Source organism: Mercenaria mercenaria, chromosome 13, assembly GCF_021730395.1.
Source record: "Mercenaria mercenaria strain notata chromosome 13, MADL_Memer_1, whole genome shotgun sequence".
Classification (NCBI taxonomy): domain Eukaryota; kingdom Metazoa; phylum Mollusca; class Bivalvia; order Venerida; family Veneridae; genus Mercenaria; species Mercenaria mercenaria.
This window is the reverse complement of record NC_069373.1, coordinates 14,573,040-14,595,670: the sequence shown is the minus strand read 5'-3', so window position 1 is coordinate 14,595,670 and position 22,631 is coordinate 14,573,040. Positions and strand designations below refer to the sequence as shown.

Sequence of the window (22,631 nt, the reverse complement as noted above, 5' to 3'; positions counted from 1 at the left end):
ATTTCCCAAACTCAAATTAAAAAAAAAGGATTCAATTGAATCTCTAAAGTGCAGAAAATCTTTCATCAAAACATATGCAGCCATTCAGTGCTTAATATTTATTATCTAGGAAGACTTATAATTACATAACTCTACTGTATCTGTATGAATAACGCCTTTTCAAATTAACAATTTCCTATTTTACTAACTTCTTTATCAAGGTGTTTCTTAACATCATTAGCCTCTTTCTGAGCATCAGTGAGGGCTTTCCTCAGTGCAACAATCTGCTGTCGTAACAAGATAATCTGTTCCTCCGCCTCCATTCTCATCCCCTCACATATCTTCTTGTTGTTCTCAGACTCATTCTTCAGCTCCCGAATCTGTAACAACAAAACATACACAAAATCAACTTCAATCATTTCAGATGCATGCCACATCCACATGTGATAAATATTACTGCTTACTTATAGAATTTAGATAATATATTATTCAAACAAGAGCACTGCAATGCAGAGCAATATATACGCCAAAAGGTATGACCCCTAAGTGTGACCTTGAAGTGAGCCATATGAAACATGCGCTCTGCACATCATCTCGATGTGGTTAACATTTGTGCCAAGTCTTTTTAAAATCCTTCAATCAGTTCAAGAGTGACAAAGCGTACACGAAAAAAAGTCATATGACCTTTAATTAAATAAAATACAATCACACATCTATAAAATAAAGATCAGGAAATATACATGCTGATTACAAGAGCTAGTTAAGGAAAAAATCAATGCCTAAAATACCAGTTCTTTATCCGCTGGATTAAGGTTGGAATTCACATTTCAAATGGATATCAATGTCTGATTTTTTCTTGTCATAGAGACATCATTATAATGCACTACAAAAATGTCTTTTAAGAGACGTCATATTTCAAATTTGAAAAACCATCAGGATTTCGACCACATTTCAACCATGTTTCAACATTGAAATATGGTTGAAGTCCTGACGTTTCAACGTTGAAATTTCAACGTCATTTCACCTTTCAAATCCAACTTAATTTCAACGCTGATGTCTGACGTTGTTTCAACGTTGTTGTGCCTGCTGGGTTAACCCCCAAGTGTGACCTAGACCTAGAAGCGAGCCATCCAAAACATGCACTATGCATGTTTTCTTGATGTGGTGAACATTTATGTCAAGTTTCTTCGAAATCCTTCAAGGGGTTCAAGAGTTACAGAGCAGACACGAAATTGCTTTTACCCCTATATGTGACCTTGACCTTGAAGTGAGCCAACCGAAACATGCACTCTGCATGTTGTCTTGATGTGGTATAAAGCGTATAAAAAGCATAATAAACCTGGCTTTGAATAACCTATTTGTTTTCAAATATTTAAACAACTACATTCTGTTTATTCTGTTGGTTTCAGTGCCAAGTACAAGTTTTACCAAACCTTCTCAGTATGGTTAACTTTTGTGTCAAATTATTTTCAAATCTCTTGATAAATGCCAGAGTTATGGACCAGACACAAAACACCAAATCAGTCAGTACCATTTGGTAAGCACCCCTTTTAACAGTTAATGGTACTATCCAAACTGAAAGATGGACAAGTTAATTTTATAGAAATTTAGAAGGGTAAGGGTTAAAACTTACACTCTTTACAAAGTTGACACTATCATGATTCTGTCTCCAGGTCTTCATGGCTTTCATTTTCAGTATGAGAGTATTCAGCACGTGATTCTCGTGCTTCAGTTCCCGTAATGTCTCAGATTTTGCCAGAGTGCGATCAGCTGCTGATTCTTCTGAAATAATAGTAGGATTCAACATCAAAAAAGAATAAACATCAAAATTACTTATAATGAATAGGATAAACCATTCAAAAATAAATAACTTACCCTCAGTACTTCCAAACTTCCTTCTTTGCTCATAACCTACCCTGAGAATTTCCAACATCTCTCTTCCCTTCCTGTGCTTATAACTTGCAACCAGTATTTCAAAATTTCTCCCTTAACTGTGCTTATAACTTGCAACCAGTATTTCAAAATTTCTCCCTTCCTGTGCTTATAACTTGCAACCAGTATTTCAAAATTTCTCCACACCTGTGCTTATAACTTGCAACCTGTATTTTAAAATTTCTCCTTACTGTGCTATAACTTAATCTAGTCTTTCAAATTTCTCCTTCTGTGTTATAAACTTGCAATGAGTATTTCAAATTTCTGCCTTCAACTTGTGTTTATAACTTGCAATAGTATTTCAAATTTCTCTCTTAACTGTGCTTATAACTTACCCTGGGTACTTCCAAACTTCTCTCTAACTGTGCTCATATTTTTAAATGCTTCTCTTCTAGACTCTCCGATTTTTTCAAACACATCATCGTGAAGCTCATTTCTGAACTCATCAAACTTGTTTTTCAAAGAGAATGTAGAGTTGAACAGGTTCTGTATCAGTTCATCATACTCCTGTCGCACACGTTCTCGAATCTCTGTCTGCTGTTTGAAACTCATTTCCCGCATTTCTGCTACCTTGGCACGTAGGGCAGTGATTTCTGTTTTGAACAAAACAAATATTAATGTCCAGTAAGAATTCTATTTAAAAAACAGAAACAACTACAAGAAAAATAAGAAAATGTAGAGTTAATAAAGATAGAAAAAGTTCAAATAAATTCTTATTTTAAATTCATAAATTATTCTACTAGACATTACAGCCAAATTCTACATTGGCACCTTGAAGGCAGATAACTTGAAGGGACATCAGTCTCATTAACACATCCTGACAACTAATTTTAATAGCAAAACAAGAGCTGTCAGTAAGACAGCGCGCTCGACTTTTCTCAGTGCTTGACTCTGAATTAGAGCTTTGCCAGTAAAAAATAATCCAAGTTAAAAAGGGACATAACCCTGTCAAAATTCAAATCAGAGTTATGGGAATTGTGTCTCCTAGTGCAGACTTTGATAGTAAATAACTATTTTGAGTTTCAAGTCAAAAGCTTTAATAGTAACAGAGATATTTGACTTTATAAAAAAAATTAACAAAAAAATCTAAGTTAAAAAGGGACATAATTCTGTCAAAATTCAAATCAGAGTTATGGGGATTATTTCTCCTGGTGTAGACTTTGATGGTAAATAAGTATTTTAAGTTTCAAGTTAAAAGCTTTGATAGTAACAGAGATATTAGAATTTATCAAAAACTTTACCAAAAATTCTAAGATAAAAAGGGGCATAATTCTGTCAAAATTCAAATCAGAGTTATGGGAATTGTGTCTCCTGGTGTAGATTTTGTTAGTAAATAACTAGTTTGAGTTTCAAGTCAAAAGCTTTAATAGTAACAGAGATATTTGACTTCATCAAAAATTTTAACAAAAAATTGTAAGTTAAAAAGGGGCATAATTCTGTCAAAATTCAAACCAGAGTTATGGGGATTTTTTCTCCTGGTGTAGACTTTAATAGTAAATAACTATTTTAAGTTTCAAGTCAATAGCTTTGATAGTAACAGAGATATTTGACTTTATCAAAAACTTTAACCAAAAATTCTAAGTTAAAAAGGGGCATAATTCTGTCAAAATTCAAACAGAGTTATGGGGATTGTTTCTCCTGACATAGACTTTGATAGTAAATAACTATTTTAAGTTTCAAGTCAATAGCTTTGATAGTAACAGAGATATTTGACTTTATCAAAAACTTTAACCAACGCCAACGCCGGGGCGAGTACAATAGCTCTACTTTTTCTTCGAATGACTTCAAATATCTGTTTTCTTACAGACTTTTCACAAAGTGTGTTTGCGTTTCTGCTATAAAATCTCACTAAAACCACAAATATCTTCTTTTTACAAAGAAACTATTACCAAAGAAACTGTCAAGTTTTGTTGTAGGTCAGAATGACATGTCACAGCCTAATGAAGAATTGAAGATATAAACTCACCCATGATAAGGTCGTGACCTTGGTTTGCCAACTGACACTGAACTTCAACCATCACATTCTGCTGGCTAGTTTTTATTTGCTCTTTCATTTGCTTTACCTCCTAAATGAAAGAAATGGAAAAAAAATCATAAGGTAAATCCCATAAAATAACTGAAATTCACAATTCTATTTTTTAAACCTGTGAAAAGTAACACATTTTGTAAGCAATCAACTTCCTTCAAGTTTACCATCATTAAAATCAAAAGACATATTCTAATTCTTCTTATGACTGGAAGATCTTGCAAAACTCCTCTAATCTTTAAAAAAAAATTAACTTAAGCAAATGCCAAGGGTCTTATCTTATATTCAACAATTGCAAGGTATCTAAAACAACAAATATATCAAACTCTATAATAATTAAATTGGCTAAAATGCAGTATGTGAGTAGATTTTAACCACCATTAAATGCACTATAATGACCTGTTCTTTCTGATAGATGTTCTGATGTAAGGCTCTCAGAAGGTTTTCATAGTACATAGTGTAACTCTCAAAGTTACTCTTCTCTCTGCCCATCACTGCACGTGTAAGATCAGCCACGCACGAGTTGAGGTGTTTCCTCGAGAAGACAACCTGATCATCCTTCTCCTCACACTGAGACATCAACTTCTCATAGAATGCTTCAGTTACATGTGGCTTGGCAATAGTGAAGCTCTCCTTCATCACCTGTCAGATAAAGTTTTACTTGCTTACATGGATATCTAAGTTCAAACACTATTACGATCCATTTCAGTTACTCAACAGCTGATGGCCAATAAAGGTTTCTGGATATTCTATAATGAGAGATATAGACATCAAATTCTATGCGGGCAAATGGTATGTAATACAAATGCATGAAACAGTTTTCCTTAGAAAAATTGTTTGACAAAAGGCAAGAGATCAACATAAGTTCTTTGCTCTATTTTACCAGATAAGTGAAATAATGCTTTGATAAAGACTATAGTAAAAATCAAGCATTTGCCTATGAAGGAGAAAGTGAAACTGCTTATCGAATGAACTTCCTATACAAGTCAGTGTGAAATGTAACAGAATGGAAAACAATGCAGGTCCTTTGTGAAATCATTAAATCCTGTTTGTTTCTGAAGAGACATAAATATGTCAGCAATAAGACATAAAATTGGTAACTTACAGGTCTCTTCCAGAGATCTGTTGGTAATGCTGTTTCCTCTATCCTACCCCTCTCTGCTAACACCAGGGTCAACTCTCTTGCCATCTTCTTTCTCAGTTCCATGATCATGTGGCATTCCAAATTCTCAAACAGTTTCACAAGCTGTAATGATAAATGTAATATGAATTATCAAGTAAAAGTTATATAGAAACTGCAGGGGCACCCCTGAGTTTACAAGATGAAAACACCTTCTGACTTCAAAATAACACTCTCATGTATTAGATTAACAACATTTCTATGATAAATATCTCCTCCCCCAAAAACTGATCTTACATTTTACCTGTTTATTTGTGAAACATTTTGAGAATATCTAGGGGATTGTGGCTGTGGGGAAAAAGAGAAACATCACAGTCACAATTGCTTCTATGAAAACAATATTTGTTGTTGCATGTTTCAATCATATTTCATTGCTTGAAATACTGTTTTGACATGGAAAGATGATAAAATGGACAATTCAACCTGTATAATCTAAAACAATTACTTCAATGATCTTATTTAAATATAACAAAATCATATCTTTTATAGTTCAAAAAACACATCAAATTGATAACTAATAATTATATCTTCAATGCTTTTTTCATTTCAAACAAAATATCTTTCAATGTGAAGATTATAACGAGAAATTAACAGACCTGTTTAGCTCTGACTTCAATCTCTGATGCTCCCCGAGGCATGACAAGAGGGTCAGTATCCAAGGCAATGCCCTCATACATTTCACCTTGACCCAGCCGCCTAGCAACACTCTGTAACACTGGCAGTAATACTTCAGTTTTGTACGCTTTACTGTAACAGACAGATAAGTTCATTTAACCTTTCTGCCTTTGTGACCAGCGCATCCATGCAGGCTGATCATGGTCTGCACTGTTCACTATTCATTCAGTAAATTTTCACTGAACACCCTTTAAACTAGAGCTATCACTAAAGGTGATGAATGTACCCCCATCATGCACTGACACAGTACACTGCAATTTGACACACACAAGATTGCATAATTATGAGGACTGTATGTATACAGATTGTATGTATACAGTATAGTAACAAAAAACAAAGTCCCATAACTATGCAGAATATTTATCTAAAAGAACGTAACATGCACCATGCATAACTAGGGTTGGTACTGATCACTTGTGTGAAGTTTCATTAAATTATGTGCAAGGGTTCGGAAGATTAGGCGCGCACAAGATTGCATATGCAGACTGTATGTACGTAGTATTTTAACAAGAAACAAAGTCCCGTAACTCTGCAATTTTTGTTGTTGAAAGAACCTAACATGCCCTGTCCACAACTACTGTTGTTACTGATCACTTGTGTGAAGTTTCATTAAATTGTGTCCAGGGGATAAGAAGAGATGGTGCGCACAAGATTGTGTCTATGTATATAGTATAGTAACAAAAACAAAGTCCCGTAACTCTGCAAATTTTTTTCTGAAAGAACCTTACATGTCCCATGCACAACTACTGTTGTTACTGATCACTTGTGTGAAGTTTCATTAAATTGTGTCAAGGGGATGAGGAGAGATGGAGCGCACAAGATTGTGTCTATGTATAGTAACAAAAAACAAAGTCCCGTAACTCTGCAATTTTTTTTTCTGAAAGAACTTAACATGCCCCATGCAAACTACTGTTGTTACTGATCACTTGTGTGAAGTTTCATAAAATTATGTCAAGGGGATGAGGAGAGATGGAGCGCACAAGATTGTGTCTATGTATATAGTATAGTAACAAAAAAAACAAAGTCCCGTAACTCTGCAATTTTTTTTTCTGAAAGAACCTAACATGCCCCATGCACAACTACTGTTGTTACTGATCACTTGTGTGAAGTTTCATTAAATTGTGTCAAGGGGATGAGGAGAGATGGAGCGCACAAGATTGTGTCTACGGACAGACAGACCGACGGACAGACAGACAACCTGAAACCAGTATACCCCCCCTTACAACTTTGTTGTCGGGGGGTACAATAATAAATGGTATTGCCCAAACTGAACGATGGACCAGTTCATTTTAGAAATTTAGTAGGGTAAAGGTAAAAATTGGAAACTTACCGGTATATGACTAAATATTTACAAGAAGTTCTAAGCAACATCTTTGTTGTTAATAAAGACAATGCTCACAAAAAAGGACAAATGAGAATGGTCCTAACAGAAATTAAAGCAGCTTACAATGTCACTATTTGCTTTTAGTTATTTCACAATTTCTGAATATTGTCAAGTTAAAATTATACCTTCTCCAATCATTTAAACTCAGTAAAATGCAAAGACTATTTTAGTAGTTTAAATTAGATTACGAAATATACGTGCATGTTTGAAGGGTGTGGACACCTGCCTCTACAGTTCAGCCTCTACCTTAAGCACAACCACCTTTTTCATACCCAAATTGAAATTTACATCAGTCTTTCTTTTCTCCTTCTTTCATACTGTTTTAACCCTTACCCTGCTAAATTTCTATAATAAACTTGTCCATCTTCCAATTTGGACAGTACCATTAACTGTTACTGTTAACTGTTAAAAGGGGTGCTTACCAAAAAGATACTGGCTGAATAGTGAACAGTGCAGATCATGATCAGACTGCACAGATCAGACTGCACAGATGTGCAGGCTGATCATGATCTACACTGGTCGCAAAGGCAGAATCAATTGTATCCAGCATGATATGGGTTAACTGATCCTACTATAATGCATACTTTTAAAGTTACGACAATACCCGTCAGCTATTAAAGATACATGTAGCTGTCGAAAAACAGACATTAGAACTTTGCATCTTAATACACAATTTTCATGGGTAATATCCAGTAAAATGCATGTATCTCATATGATGACATGAGGTTTGTAAACAATAGCAGAAACTAGTTGAGAACTGTAACCTCTGGAAAGCTCTGTATTTATGTGACATCATAACTATGTGAGGTCATTAGAAACTGTTACACAATAGTTGATGTAGGTTTAAGGCTGCAAAAGCGGAAACACATGTATATAGTTTTTATATATTCTACAAATGTAAAGAAAACTCACCAAAAGTCCTTGTACATCGACATAGACTCAATACTCTCTATGCCCAATTTCCTCTTGCCCCAGTCATATTTCAAATATTCTAGACATTTCCATAGCAACAAGAAAAACTTCAGCAATTTGTAAGCTTTGATTGGTTCCTGGGTTCTTGACAGACTCACATTTTGAATTGCTGAAACAAAACAAAAATGTATTTATAACAGCTGATGTGTTTTAGCATATGAGCCGTGCCATGAGAAAACCAACATAGTGGCTTTGCGACCAGCATGGATCCAGACCAGCCTGCGCATCCGCGCAGTCTGGTCAGGATCCATGCTGTTCGCTAACAGTTTCTCTAATTACTATAGGCTTTGAAAGCGAACAGCATGGATCCTGACCAGACTGCGCGGATGCGCTGAGGCTGGTCTGGATCCATGCTGGTTGCAAACCCACTATGTTGGTTTTCTCATGGCGCGGCTCAATTATGATTTTAAGCCATATGTCACAATGTTCAAAATTGTTATATGCTGTTAGTTTTCAAGGAATCACATGCAGACTACTAGAGCATATAAATGACACAGTGTGGCTCAGATCTATAGACTTAGGGATTCAGAAACACTCTAGGCACAAGTCAGACAGGTAGGTTGGACAGATAGACAAAACTGACATAATCAATATAGGAGACACACTTTGAATGTCTGACAAATAAATATTTATAATAAAGACTAAAATATGAACTATTTCTAAAATGTAGGTGTTATCTAAAAAGATTTTATACAAAAGTATAATATTCAAGACTAACGCAGTTTTGATGTGCTTGAGAGTGTGGCTGATGCACGTTTCTCAGAAGATTTCATGCTAGCAGATCTAGGTTTTCGTTCCTTGGTTTTGTCCCCCTCTCCATTCACATGATCTGTGAGCAGTGATATATCCTGGAACCCAGTCTGTAGTACATCCTCCATTAACAATGTCACCCCAAGGATCTCTCCATTTGCAACATGCCTGACGTATAAACATTAACAGTAAAAAACAATCCACTTCTAGTTGACCTTTCTAGAATTACATATTCTTGAATAAAACTGCTGCTTTTGTCATTATTATAAGGCATTTTAACATGACTGTCTAAACCTGTTTTAACAGTGAGAGTCTCAAACTCACATGCCATTAACCCCCCTTTTTACATTAGATATTAATGAGACTTTAACATAATTTCTACAATACGGTAACATAAACTGTATATTTCCACATGCTTATTTATTCATCTGTTTGTTTTTTGGTACAGTCAAACTTGTGCTAGCGACCACCCATGAATAGTGACCACCTGTTGACAATGACCGGTCTCTGGTCCCCCCATAGAAAAATGCTCATAAATTTTAGGGCCGTGAATAGCGGCCACCTGGCGGCCGCGACCAGCCTTATTCATTCCCAAGGGTCATATTTGCCCCCCAATAATGACCAAGCTGGACTGTTCCAGTATGAAAATATTTGAAATCCACCGAATTTTCACGACTTTCACCTTATAGCAAACATAATAATTACTGCTTGATTGAAAATTTGCAAGTTTGCACCGGCCGAATTAATACATAGAACATAAAGAAAGCAAGAAGCTGTAAAAATACTTTTTATCAGCATGATAATGGCTAACTGAGAAGTGACCCTTCCCCCCGAATAAAGACCACCTGTGAACAAAGACCACTTTTGCTTGTTCCAAAGAGTGGTCTTTGTTCACAGGTTTGACTGTATTTGCCCATGACAAATTTATGACATTATTTGAAATTATTCCATGTGTCCATATTTTGTTTTAGTATTTAATCTTTATAAAGACAGTAAGGTTGTAAGTGATGTGTTGCTATTCATTCATAGCATGATGTGTACATTTCCATATGCCAGATCCAGGTATAAGTAAGGTTACAGCTTGATGCAACCGTAAACATAAAACAAGAGCTGTCCGTAAGACAGCCAAGCTCGACTATTCGAAATATTGTCACAGAAGCAGGAAATTATTACCCAAAATGTTAATATCAAAAGAGTTTTAAGTTCGAAACGGGACATAATTTGACCAAAATGCATATCAGAGTTATGGGACTTGATGCTATCAACTAGTTTAATAACCCAAAGAAACATACGTTAGTAACATTACCATACTGCATTGTTTTGGAATATAACTATTGAGTAAGACTTTAACCAATATTTTTAAGTCAAAAGGGGCACTAATTTTTAAATTACATTAATGTTAAAAAAACTACCAGAAGTTTGGTAACTCGACCATAGAAACTAAATACTTCTAAGCCAAATTTGCCTCTTGGTAATAGTTCAATATTTAGACTTCCAACCAAAAAACTTAGCATGTATTTTAAGTTCCTGGGGCATACATTTATGCCCAAACAAAATGTATCAAGTATGTGTTTAGTTGATCATATCAACTAGGGTTATGAACCAGCGGGATAGACACATGGTGCAGTGTTCAATTCATTGTTCGCAATTAGTTTTGGAATATAACTATGCTTGAAAGCAACAGGCATATCCTGACCAGACTCGCAAATGGGGGCGTTGATTTGCTGCAAACCACTATGTTGGTTTATGGGACTTGACTCAATATAGGATTTTAAGCTAGTAAAGTAAAAATTAAGTTTTTTCAAAATCAATAGCCTTACTAGAATATAATGCATGTATGCTACATTGCTAGGCAAAATTTACCAGGATTTCTAAAACCAAAAGGGGGCAGTACAGATTAGCCAAAATGACATATCATAGTTATGGGACTGACCCACGAGTTGTAATTGTCTGACAAATAAATATTAATAATATTAAAATAAAATAACTGCTTTTAAATGTAGGTGTTATTAAAAACTTTATACCAAATTTTTAATTTCCAAATAACGCAGTTTTGCAATATCTTGCAGAGTTATGGCTTGACCGTTAGGTGATTATTAGAGATCTAGAAAAGACAAAAATAGTTTTCACACTCTATTCCTATTTAGGTAATATCCTGGAATGTCTGTAGTACATCTCAAAACTTTACTCAAATTTCTTTCAAATGTGACATAAAGGCATTAATTTGCTAAAATAAATCATAGTTGACCTTTCTAGCAATATTTTTAATAAACTCCGCTTAGTCAATTGGAATTTCAATCAATGACTGCTATGTTTTAGGAGATACTAAACTTCCATGCCATTAACCCAATTTTTAAGTCAAAATGGGCAAAATTTGCTCAAATACTAACATTAACTGTATAATTCCCATGTTATGGTAATTCACTGTTTGTTTTTTAGATACATAAATTTGCAACACCTGATATGCCCTTTAAATGAAGCGTTTGGTCCCTTAGAAATGCCAAAATAGCCAGTGAATACCCGACGCCAACCGGCGACCACCAGCTTTATAAATCCAAGGTAATATTTCCCAAAAAGTACAAAGCTAAGTCAAGATGAAAATATTGACCCGAATTTCAGCTTGTGTTTTAATAATTTGCTTGTAAAATTTTCAGTTTGACCATTACAAAAAAAAAAAAAGCTAAAATTACTTTTAAATGGTCAATGGTTCTAATAATATGACAATTTGAAGACTTGATGTCCAAGAGTGGAATATTTTAAAGGTTTGACTGAAATTTCAAATATTATGACAATTAAACTACAGTGTCCTTTTGAGTATAAGCAATGTCTTAAAAGACTAAGTTGTAAGTATGTAGTCTATTCTTATATATGTGTACATTTCATATCCAGATCATATGTAAGGCGCTTTGCACCGTAAACTATAACAAGAGGATATAGACCCTTTAGGTGTTTGCGCAAGAAATCTGAGTGTTTTTGGTAAATCAAGGGCCATAATTCCAAAGTGCCTAGACCAATTTGGCTAGTTATCGAACTTGGCCCAGCACTTATTGGCAGACACATTTTGTTGAAGGTTGGTGAAGATCGGATCAGAAATGTTCGATTTAGAGTGCGGATTAGCTTTGTGACTGACAGACAGACAGACAGACACAGACTGGAGTAAATCAATATGTCTCCCACACCACTGTGTGGTGGGAGACATAATTACTTCAAAGATGGATTAGTGGTTATAATAGATGCTGTTTGAAGATTATTCTATTTTAGCTGTTGCAGCCATGTTTTTCAACAGATTTGAACAACCTGGACAACCTTGGTACACCTCCACCCGATAAACCTTTCTGTGAAATTATTTCAAATGCAGGCAAACAGTTTACACTGAGAACATTTTAACCCGTATCATGCTGGACACGAATGATTCTGCCTTTGCGACCAGTGCAGATTAAGATCAGCCTGCACATTTGTGCAGTCTGATCATGATCTGCACTGGCATGCACTGCCTTTTAACAGTTAATGGTACTGTCCAAATTGAAAGATTGACAAGTTGATTATAGAAATTTAGCGTGGTAAGGGTCAAAAGCGTCTTTGTAAAAAGTAACCAAGTCCTCTGTCAGACATATTATTTTGATGATTCGTAATAATTTGAACAGGTTTGCTAGAGGGACCCATAAGGAAAATTTACAATAAAATTATTATGGATATGAGGCCAGCAGGTCCTGAAAAGAAGACTCTCTTATATACTGTATTTCAATGGTAAGTTGCTGAACTGGTAACAACACTTGGCAATTTTTGATGAAACTTAAGATCATTGCTGAAACATGAGTTTTGCACTAGAACTGACATACAAGGTTTTCAAAGAACAGCAAAGACATGGCAACAGTAGAAAATATAAGCTTTCAGATAGGTTTATGAATGGTATATTATAGGTATATAATGTGATTCAACTTACCTATCAACATCCTTCAGACCAGCCAAACACATCTGTATATAATACTCTATCATTGACCATTGCCAGAACATAGTCGGGAATGGTCCATTTCTGAAATATACACATGTATTCTACTGATTTTGTACATAAATGAATGTCTGGAGGGGAATCTCGGGTCTCCGATCACCGTTTAAATTCAACATATGATCTAAATTAAAGGAAAAGAATATAACCAAGTTGAGAACAAAAACAAAGTTGGACTTGATATCAACATACTTTTGTCACATATTTAAGTGTGTACTGAGCTTCAGGTATAATGATTTAAGGTTGACTTTCAGTGACAATCTCAAGCTAAGATTTCATAACCCAAGTGAAACACAGCAGTTTTCGAATACATATAATTTTTTAACTGTGATTTACAGCATCTTTTATTAACACAGAACTACAAAACACCTTTGAAATCATAGGCACTGATGACCGTTCAAGCCTCCCATAGTCAAAACATCCGCAAGAAGGTTTTAGCACCTCTATAAAAAGGTTTTAGCAATCTCCACAAAATGGTTTTAGCTTTAAAATCAAGAAGTCAGAATTAAATCTGATATATACATGTAAAGCTATCTCGATATATATATAAAAGCCTTACCTTCCGAGATAAGTCCTGATTGGATAAAGCTCCTTGGCAGATAAATCTCTTGATTCTAAAGGCTCTGGTACATTCATGTACATAGAAAACAAGGATGGGCGTTGGACGTTACTCAGTGCAGGCAAGGAGTGGTGCATGTTGTTTATTATAGACTGAAATAAATACAGATAACCTTTTTTTGTAAAAACAATATATTTTCATCAAATTAAATCAATTTTATTCACTAAACGTGTAAATATCCTACCATTTGATTCACCTGTTTATTTCAAATTGTTCATTGCCATGCATTTTCAAATGAAAATGACATATCTGCCAGTGAATTTTGTTGATACAGACATCTTCAAAATTCAAAATGTTCCAATTTGCACCCAAGGAGACTTAGAGAAAATGTTCACTTATATCAACAAAGAAAACCCCGGTCATGGATTAGGTCATGGATAAGGTCATGGATTAGGTCACAGATAAGGTCATGGAAAAGGTCATGGCTAAGGTCATTGATTAGGTCACGGCTAAGGTCATGGCTAAGGTGAATCAGACAGTAGTCAGGCTATTCCTGCTCTCTGAGATTTCTGATATAATATGTTTTACCTTTAATGCTATTTTAGGCACAATCACAAAATATAAATATAATTGTAATATTTAAATGGAAAGGTGTGTGAGTCTAGGCCAAGATATCATACAATTTACAGGAATGAATGGTCAAAATACAGAGCTAATTTAGACAGAATGACTGAATCTGAGTTATTTAGCTTCTTTAAATTTATGTATAGCAATTTCATTGTTACAAAGCCTTTAAAAAGTGCTCCTTTATAACCAAAACACCCTCATTTAAATTAACAATGAAAAAAATAGAAAGAAAGATTTTGTTTTTTGTTTTTGTTGGGTTTAACATTGCACAGACACAATTATAGTCATACTGCAACTTTAGAAAGAAAGAAGTAGAAGATGTAACCATCTAATAAACATAACCATCACCATCCACTTCCAAGTCTGTATGTTTAAAATAAGCTTCCATTCTTTTACCATGTGAATACAACAGCCTATAGCCAAGAGGTGTCTTTTATTTTAAAATGAGCTGACAGTGTATTGTCAGTGCGTGCCTAATTCCACTAAGATCATAGGAAAGTACAAAACTGCGCTATAATATGTCTTATTCATTTGTTTTGGGTTAAGCACCATTTTTTAACAATATTTCAGTTATGTAAGTTAACCTAATCAGCGTTCCTGGATCCTGTACCTGTAATAACCTGTTCTCCACATGTAACTTCTCCACATGACTGTGAGGTGGAGGAAAAAATCTCACAGACACAATGTCTTTTATCCTATTGTTGCAGAGAACATATTTCTTGCCCTGGAATCAAACTTACCATCCTGCCATCCATAGATCTGCGCATTCCCTACTGAGCTAAGCAGGTGGGCTATAATTTGTGTTAACCTGAATCTCAGCTCAAAGGTAAATAACTTTGTTGTTTGTTTTGGGCTTAACGCCGTTTTTCAACAGTATTTCAGTTATGTAATGGCGGGCAGTTAACCTAACTAGTGTTCCTGTATTCTGTACCAGTACATACCTGTTCCCCACAAGTTTAAACTGCCAATTTCCCCATATGTATGAATCAGAGATGGTGAACGAATGATTTCAGACACAATGTCTTTTATCAAATGGTCACGGAGAACATAAGGTCATCCCGGGGATCAAACCCACGACCCCACGATCCATAGATCTGCAATCTCCCTATTGAGCAAATTGGGCAGGCTTCAATATCTTCATTCACAGACAAAATACAGCTGACTTTGGACAATAATTCATGCAACAAATGTAGACTGCCTCCATCACACTAGGTATAAAGTTATACATGTAAATAAAACAAAGGGTATGTCTGGGTATCAACATCTATAAAACTGCTTGTAAAGAGGGGGAGGGGCAGCAAGCATCTAAATACCCATACAACAATTCAATATTGCCTAAATCCATAATGAAAACATTTGTATTTTAGTATATGTAGTGCATGTTTTGGATATTAGAACTATGAGGCACTAGGTTGAGGAATTGAACATTTGTGAACAAAGGCTATGGTTCTCGCTGCAACCTGTATGTATATGAAAATGTCCAAAGTCTACAGACTGCTGGGACACTTTCTGTATTTTATGTATGTTTAAGTACTTCAATATGATATCAGTATCAGTGCAACATCAACACATACTGGACTACAACTTTCTGAAAGGAACATAAACAAAAGTAATCCTTCTATACCAGATTAAATTACTTACCTCAAATGTCTATGTTAAAAATAAACATTAAAGAATTTATCTTCAGATTTGCTCTAAATATCACATATTCTCTACCGTTAAGATTTTCACATGATATATTATTTAGACATTTAGGATCCTTTTGTAAATCTCTGATCTGAAGTAATTGTACATCTAAATAATAAATGTAATAAAGCAGTTAAACCCTGATACATATATGCCAGTGAAAAATTTACAATACATTAAAACTTATAAGGAGAAAATACAGTCCAACTTCATTTGCTTGAACTTAGATTGCTCAAACTCAGAACTGCAGTTTCATCAAAATTCCTACATTACACATGTTGTTCTATCTCAGATAACTTGAACACAGATGGCTGAAAATCTCAAACTATTTCCAAAACCTAGAGCTACTTTGGAGAAAAGCGTATGTCTCCCACAACTGCCTTATCAGACTTTCAGTGCTTTTATTATCAAAAACAAGTTTGAAGGGCCATAATTCCAAAGAGCCTTGGCCTATTTGGCTAGTTACCGAACTTGGCCGAGGACTTATTGGCAAACACATTTTGTTCAAGTTTGGTAAAGATCAGATGAGAAATGTTCGACTTAAGAGTGCGGACAAGATTTGTGACAGACAGACAGACACACAGACAGGAGTAAATCAATATGTTTCCCACACCACTGTGTGGTTGGAGACATAATTACATCATAAAGTAGGTAACAGCTTTTCACTTGAAACAAAAAAACGTGAGATTCAAATCTCAATTGTAATATGCATTTAAGAAAATCATTTATGACCAACTTGCTGTAAAATTTTTACCTACACTATGCTAAGTCTTAGTACTCATAACACAACCCATTTTTAGAAGGCTCTTAGCTTTGTACTCATAAAATAACCCATTTTTAGAATGCAGCATTCAACTAAATTTATTTCACTTTTACACTTCTTACAAAATTTTACTTCACTGGTGTTTAATATGACTGATAATATGATACTGCTTCATCTATTCTTTAAATAACATGCTTAACAGGATATGGAATACATCTTAAATGGTCAAACATCTACATGTTCTCTGGTAAGTCTGACCTAACTGTAAATTGCATAAATGTAAACTTAGTTGACTTGAACAAATTTCTACAGACCCCACAAGTCTGATCAAATGAAGATGGACTCTAGGTGCAAAATCACACTTTGATGGTGGAGGAAGACCCAAGGCGCCCCTCTGTGCATTATTTCATTATGAGGGGGCACCTGGGTAGAACCACCGACCTTCGTAAGCCAGCTGGATGGCTTCGTCACATGAAGAATCCAACACCCTGAGTGAGGCTTGAACCCACATTGATGAGTGATGAGGGGCAAGTGATTTGACATCAGCGACCTTAACCACTGGGCCACGGAGGCCCTGAAGCAAAAGTAGATCTACATACAATATTCAGAAATGAATAATTTCTCAAGTTTATCAAATATTTAACAAAGATCAACCTGACAGTACCTTATAAGCCTGTATATTTCCAGTCGACAAGAACGTATCTGCCATACAATGTCTGACAGCAGTATCAAACTCAAGGAACATGACGTCACGACGTAGGTTCATGAACTCGGACACTTTAGCAGGGTCTGTTGGGAATGCTAAGTTGTCTATCTGTTTCTGTATATCTCTCAGCTCAGCACCTACAAATAAATCAATCAATTCAACATTGACTCGGACGAATTTATAGGGAGTCAGTAGCACAATGGTTGGTAGGATTGACCACAAAGCAATCCAGGTTCAACTACTGACTAATGTTCAGTGCTTGGCCATCATTTAAACTGGTAAAGTTTCCAGCAGTATCATGGATGCTTGGGAAGTAAATGAGACATCAGACATATGCTTAGCAGGAAATAAGACGTTACAACATTTCCAGGTGGAGACATTAGTTGACTGCACATGTTTACAAGCAAACCAAATAGCACTCCACTGGAACAACTCTTACAATCTAAACTTCTCAGTAGGCTATCCTTCAGGTCTGCAGACAGGTAGTGTCTGTACAGTTAAACAAGAGGACCATGATGGTCCTGAATCACTCACCTGCCCCCACATGAACTGAGTATGACATCGTTTTTTTCTCTTATTTGACATAGTGACCTAGTTTTTGAGCTCATGTGACCTACTTCTGATTTGACCTAGATATCATCAAGATAAAATCTTCTGACCAATTTTCATTAAGATCCATTGAAAAATATGGCCTCTAGAGAGGTCAAAAGGTCTTTCTATGTTGAGACCTAGTGACCTAGTTTTAGACCGAGTTGACCTGGTTTCAAACTTGACCTAGATATCATCAAGATGAACATTCAGACCAACTTTCATACAGATCCCATGAAAACTATGGCCTCTAGAGTGGTCACAAGGTTTTTCTATTATTTGACCTACTGACCTAGTTTTTGACCGCACGTGACCCGGTTTCAAACTTGACCTAGATATTATCAAGATGAACATTCTGACCAATTTTCATGCAGATCCCATGAAAAATATGGCCTCTACAGAGGTCACAAGGTTTTTCTATTATTTAACTTACTGACCTAGTTTTTGACCGCACGTGACCCAGTTTCGAACTTGACCTACAAATTATCAAGATAAACATTCTGACCAATTTTCATACAGATCCCATGAAAGATATGACCTCCAGAGAGGTCACAAGGTTTTTCTATTATTTGACCCAATGACCTAGTTTTGGACCGGACGTGACCCAGTTTCAAACTTGACTTAGATATCATCAAGGTAAACATTCTGACCAATTTTCATGAAGATCCCATGAAAAATATGGCCTCTAGGGAGGTCACAAGAATTTTCTATTTTTAGACCTACTGACCTAGTTTTGCACCACAGTTGACCCAATTTCGAACTTGACCTAGATATCATCAAGATGAACATTCTGACCAATTTTCATGCAGATCCCATGAAAAATATGGCCTCTACAGAGGACACAAGGTTTTTCTATTATTTGACCTACTGAACTAGTTTTGGATCGGACGTGACCCAGTTCCAAACTTGACCAAGATATCATCAAGATGAACATTCTAACCAATTTTCATGCAGATCCCATGAAAAATATGACCTCCAGAGAGGTCACAAGGATTTTCTATTATTTGACCTACTGACCTAGTTTTTGAAGGCACGTGACCCAGTTTCAAACTTGACCTAGATATCATCAAGGTGAACATTCGGACCAACTTTCATGAAGATCTTGTGAAAAATATGGCCTCTAGAGAGGTCACAAGGTTTTCCTATTTTTAGACCTACTGACCTAGTTTTTGAAGGCACGTGACCCAGTTTCAAATTTGACCTAGATATCATCAAGGTGAACATTCTGACCAACTTTCATAAAGATCCCATTAAAAATGTGTCCTCTAGAGTGGTCACAAGCAAAGTTTACGCACGCACGCATGCACGGACGATGGACGCTACGCGATCACAAAAGCTCACCTTGTCACTTTGTGACAGGTGAGCTAATAAGCATTTTCACACTTCTAAGATTATATATAAAACTTGAAAATATTAAAAAAAAACTTTTAAGTGAAAGACTGAATGATAACATACCAACTCCTTCTGTTCCTCCCCAATCAGCAGTAACAAACTCCATTTTCTGTGACCCTAACCTGGCATGGGAGCTGCCAAGCCTCGAGTGAGCGCACAAATACTGTAACATATCATGAAGGGCAGACACTATCATAAGACAGTATGATAGGGCTCTCTTACACTGCTCATCATCTAGGGTCTTAAACATGATCAAGGTCTCAGTATGGTGGGGTATAAACCAGATGTTCAATACATGCTTGCCATCAGGGGAGAGTACTCTCCTAGGACGCTTCCTCATTTGCCTGCAATATAAAATTCACATGTATTTTACATAGTTTTGAAGAGAATTGCCATCTTTTCAATATAAATTGTTTCTAACATTGCTCCTTTTGTTTGTCAGTTAAACAAAGGAGGCCAAGTGTTGTATATTCTGATATAAAAATGCTCAAGAGAGAACAATAAATTGTCAAACTGCCAAATAATATCCCATTCACTACTACTCCTATAAATGAAGTCCAGCATAACTTTTATCATAACATTTCAAGTCAGCATTTTAACAAACTAATCTTTTTTGTCTCATTTTACAGATAGGATTGGAAAACAACTATTCTCTATTCCTTTCTTAAAGAACTAGAATACCTGTATACAGCAGACATTCCAAATTTATCTAAATCTTTACCATTTATCATTTTCCATTCTGATGAATAACGTAAATTTTGTCACAGATTTTGCAATTTTTCTGTAAGCGTTCGAGTTTCACTTTTTAAAATCTGAATAATTTAGTGAAAATGCTTACTAATGGACAAATCCCTGATATATATATGTAATCCCATACATTACCTAGCATCGGGCTGCAGGCCTGCCATATCATCCAGATTACTCTTCTTCTCATTGGCCTGTCCCAACATGAAGTATGTGTCTCTGTCAAGTAAAACATGAAGTATGTATCTCTGTCAAGTAAAACATGAAGTATCACTGTCAAGTAAAATATGAAGTATCACTGTCAAGTAAAATATGAAGTATGTATCTCTGTCAAGTAAAACATGAAATATGTATCTCTGTCACGTAAAACATGAAGTATGTATCTCTGTCAAGTAAAATATGAAGTATCACTGTCAAGTAAAATATGAAGTATGTATCTCTGTCAAGTAAAACATGAAATAAGTATCTCTGTCAAGTAAAACATGAAATATGTATCTCTGTCAAGTAAAACATGAAGTATGTATCTCTGTCAAGTAAAATATGAAGTATGTATCTCTGTCAAGTAAAACATGAAATAAGTATCTCTGTCAAGTAAAACATGAAATATGTATCTCTGTCAAGTAAAGACCATGGTTTATGGTAAGCTTGAACGTCAATCAGAGTATGTAATCTCGTCAGTAACTGAAATGAATGTATCTCTGTCAAGTAAAACATGAAGTATGTATCTCTGTCAAGGTGGGCCGATGGTCTAGTGGTAACACGCTTGACTGTCAATCCAGAGGTCCAGGGTTTGAATCCCGGTCCAGGCACTGGAAATTTCTGAGATGCTCTTGAGTGTCTCCCACCTAACTTAGAGGCCTGTACTGGTTCTTCCCAGAAAAGACGGCTTCGCGTGTATCGGTGCTATACACTGGGCACATTAAAGAACAAGACTGTCTATTCGCAGAGAGCTAGGCTAAGTTAGCCGGACATGTCTGTATCTAAAAAGGATTTCTTTCTATCTGTTCTGGGGGCTTAATCTCACTCTGTCCCTCTCTGGTCAGATCGTTCTGTGTCTGTACTAGTAGAGGATGAATTTCGTGCCCTGTGTGCCTGCATTTGGTATATGTAAAGCACCTTTGAACGTGTTTATCATGAAAAGGGGGCTATATAAATCTGGTATAATAATAATAATAAAAGTGAAACATGATGTATGTATCTCTGTCAAGTAAAACATGAAGTACGTATCTCTGTCAAGTAAAACATGAAGTATGTGTCTCTGTCAAGTAAAATATGAAGTATGTGTCTCTGTCAAGTAAAACATGAAGTATGACTTGTATCCCTGTCAAGTAAAACATGAAGTATGTGTCTCTGTCAAGTAAAATATGAAGTATGTGTCTCTGTCAAGTAAAACATGAAGTATGACTTATATCCCTGTCAAGTAAAACATGAAGTATGTGTCTCTGTCAAGTAAAACATGAAGTATGTGTCTCTGTCAAGTAAAATATGAAGTATGTGTCTCTGTCAAGTAAAACATGAAGTATGACTTATATCCCTGTCAAGTAAAACATGAAGTATGTGTCTCTGTCAAGTAAAATATGAAGTATGTGTCTCTGTCAAGTAAAACATGAAGTATGACTTATATCCCTGTCAAGTAAAACAAGCCAACATTAATAAATAATCTATGTAACTTAATCTGACAGATGTTTTATAACAATGGAATAGGGCCAAATTAGTGTAGGGGTACAGACACTTTACATATAACTTATCTGTTTTAACTATGTAAGGAGTTGCATTTGTTTACAGTTTTACAAAATCCCTTACTTCAGCTGGATCGTCCCTTAGACGTTTAGGAAAGATTCACCAAGTGCAGTTAGTATAAGTTGCTAGCACTTATTAGAATTCAATTTTAATGTTTAAGAAAGAAGAGAAGAAGAATGGAAGATCAAAGACATTTATGGAGATGTTATAAACTGTTACCAGAAATGGTTATTTGTAAAAGTGTTTAACTGACATGTGATAGAACTTGGGGATATTATTACCTGACTTGAGGGAATTCATCCAGTAATCCCAGTATACTGTTATAATATGTCAATAGCTGTCCTCGTAGAGAAAACTGAGCCAATCTTCTGTTGAAGTTAGTGCAGAACTGAGAAATCAATGTCCTGTAAACATACATGTTAGACATTAGTCCTTACCCTGCTAAATTTCTATAATGAACTTGTCCATCTGTCAATTTGGACAGTACCATTAACTGTTAAAAAGGGTGCTTACAAAAAAGATACCGACTGAATGGCGAACAGTAAAGATCATGATCAGAGTGCAGGCTGATCATGATCTACACTGGTCGCAAAGGCAGAATTAATCGTGTCCAACATGTAAGACAATAGTCACCTCATGCTTTTCACTAAATAATGTATCATTATAAAGTATCAATGCCTTCAACAGATCTCATCACATAAAACTGGACAATAGCGTAAAACCCTAATTTTTGAGGGGAAACCACTTTCAGTCTCACAGTCACGATGACCTTGACATTTGACATACAGACCCCAAACACAAAGGTGTCTACTGACCATATGTAATCATCCTTTAAAAATTGATCACTGCAGACTAAAATATTCTGTAGTTACTGATCAGAAACCAAATAATCTACCTACTGGTTGGCCAACCGATAGACAGA

General features: G+C 35.6%; 1 protein-coding gene across 4 annotated transcripts in view; it reads right to left on the bottom strand.

Annotated features, from left to right (window-relative positions):
* The window catches only part of LOC123529723 (uncharacterized), an 84,341-nt gene that overhangs the window by 10,691 nt on the left and 51,019 nt on the right, over nucleotides 1-22,631 (bottom strand). For all 4 annotated transcript variants that reach the window (XM_045310225.2, XM_053521233.1, XM_053521235.1 and 1 more), the window contains 15 exons: nucleotides 21,991-22,113; nucleotides 20,108-20,188; nucleotides 19,289-19,569; nucleotides 17,204-17,382; nucleotides 13,464-13,615; nucleotides 12,842-12,931; nucleotides 8,867-9,066; nucleotides 8,089-8,257; nucleotides 5,714-5,864; nucleotides 5,043-5,183; nucleotides 4,337-4,579; nucleotides 3,878-3,977; nucleotides 2,247-2,504; nucleotides 1,613-1,761; nucleotides 189-359 (listed from right to left, as the gene is read on the bottom strand). In XM_045310225.2, the coding sequence (XP_045166160.2) occupies nucleotides 189-359; nucleotides 1,613-1,761; nucleotides 2,247-2,504; nucleotides 3,878-3,977; nucleotides 4,337-4,579; nucleotides 5,043-5,183; nucleotides 5,714-5,864; nucleotides 8,089-8,257; nucleotides 8,867-9,066; nucleotides 12,842-12,931; nucleotides 13,464-13,615; nucleotides 17,204-17,382; nucleotides 19,289-19,569; nucleotides 20,108-20,188; nucleotides 21,991-22,113 (2,488 nt within the window). The remainder of the gene's footprint in view (nucleotides 1-188; nucleotides 360-1,612; nucleotides 1,762-2,246; nucleotides 2,505-3,877; nucleotides 3,978-4,336; nucleotides 4,580-5,042; nucleotides 5,184-5,713; nucleotides 5,865-8,088; nucleotides 8,258-8,866; nucleotides 9,067-12,841; nucleotides 12,932-13,463; nucleotides 13,616-17,203; nucleotides 17,383-19,288; nucleotides 19,570-20,107; nucleotides 20,189-21,990; nucleotides 22,114-22,631) is intronic.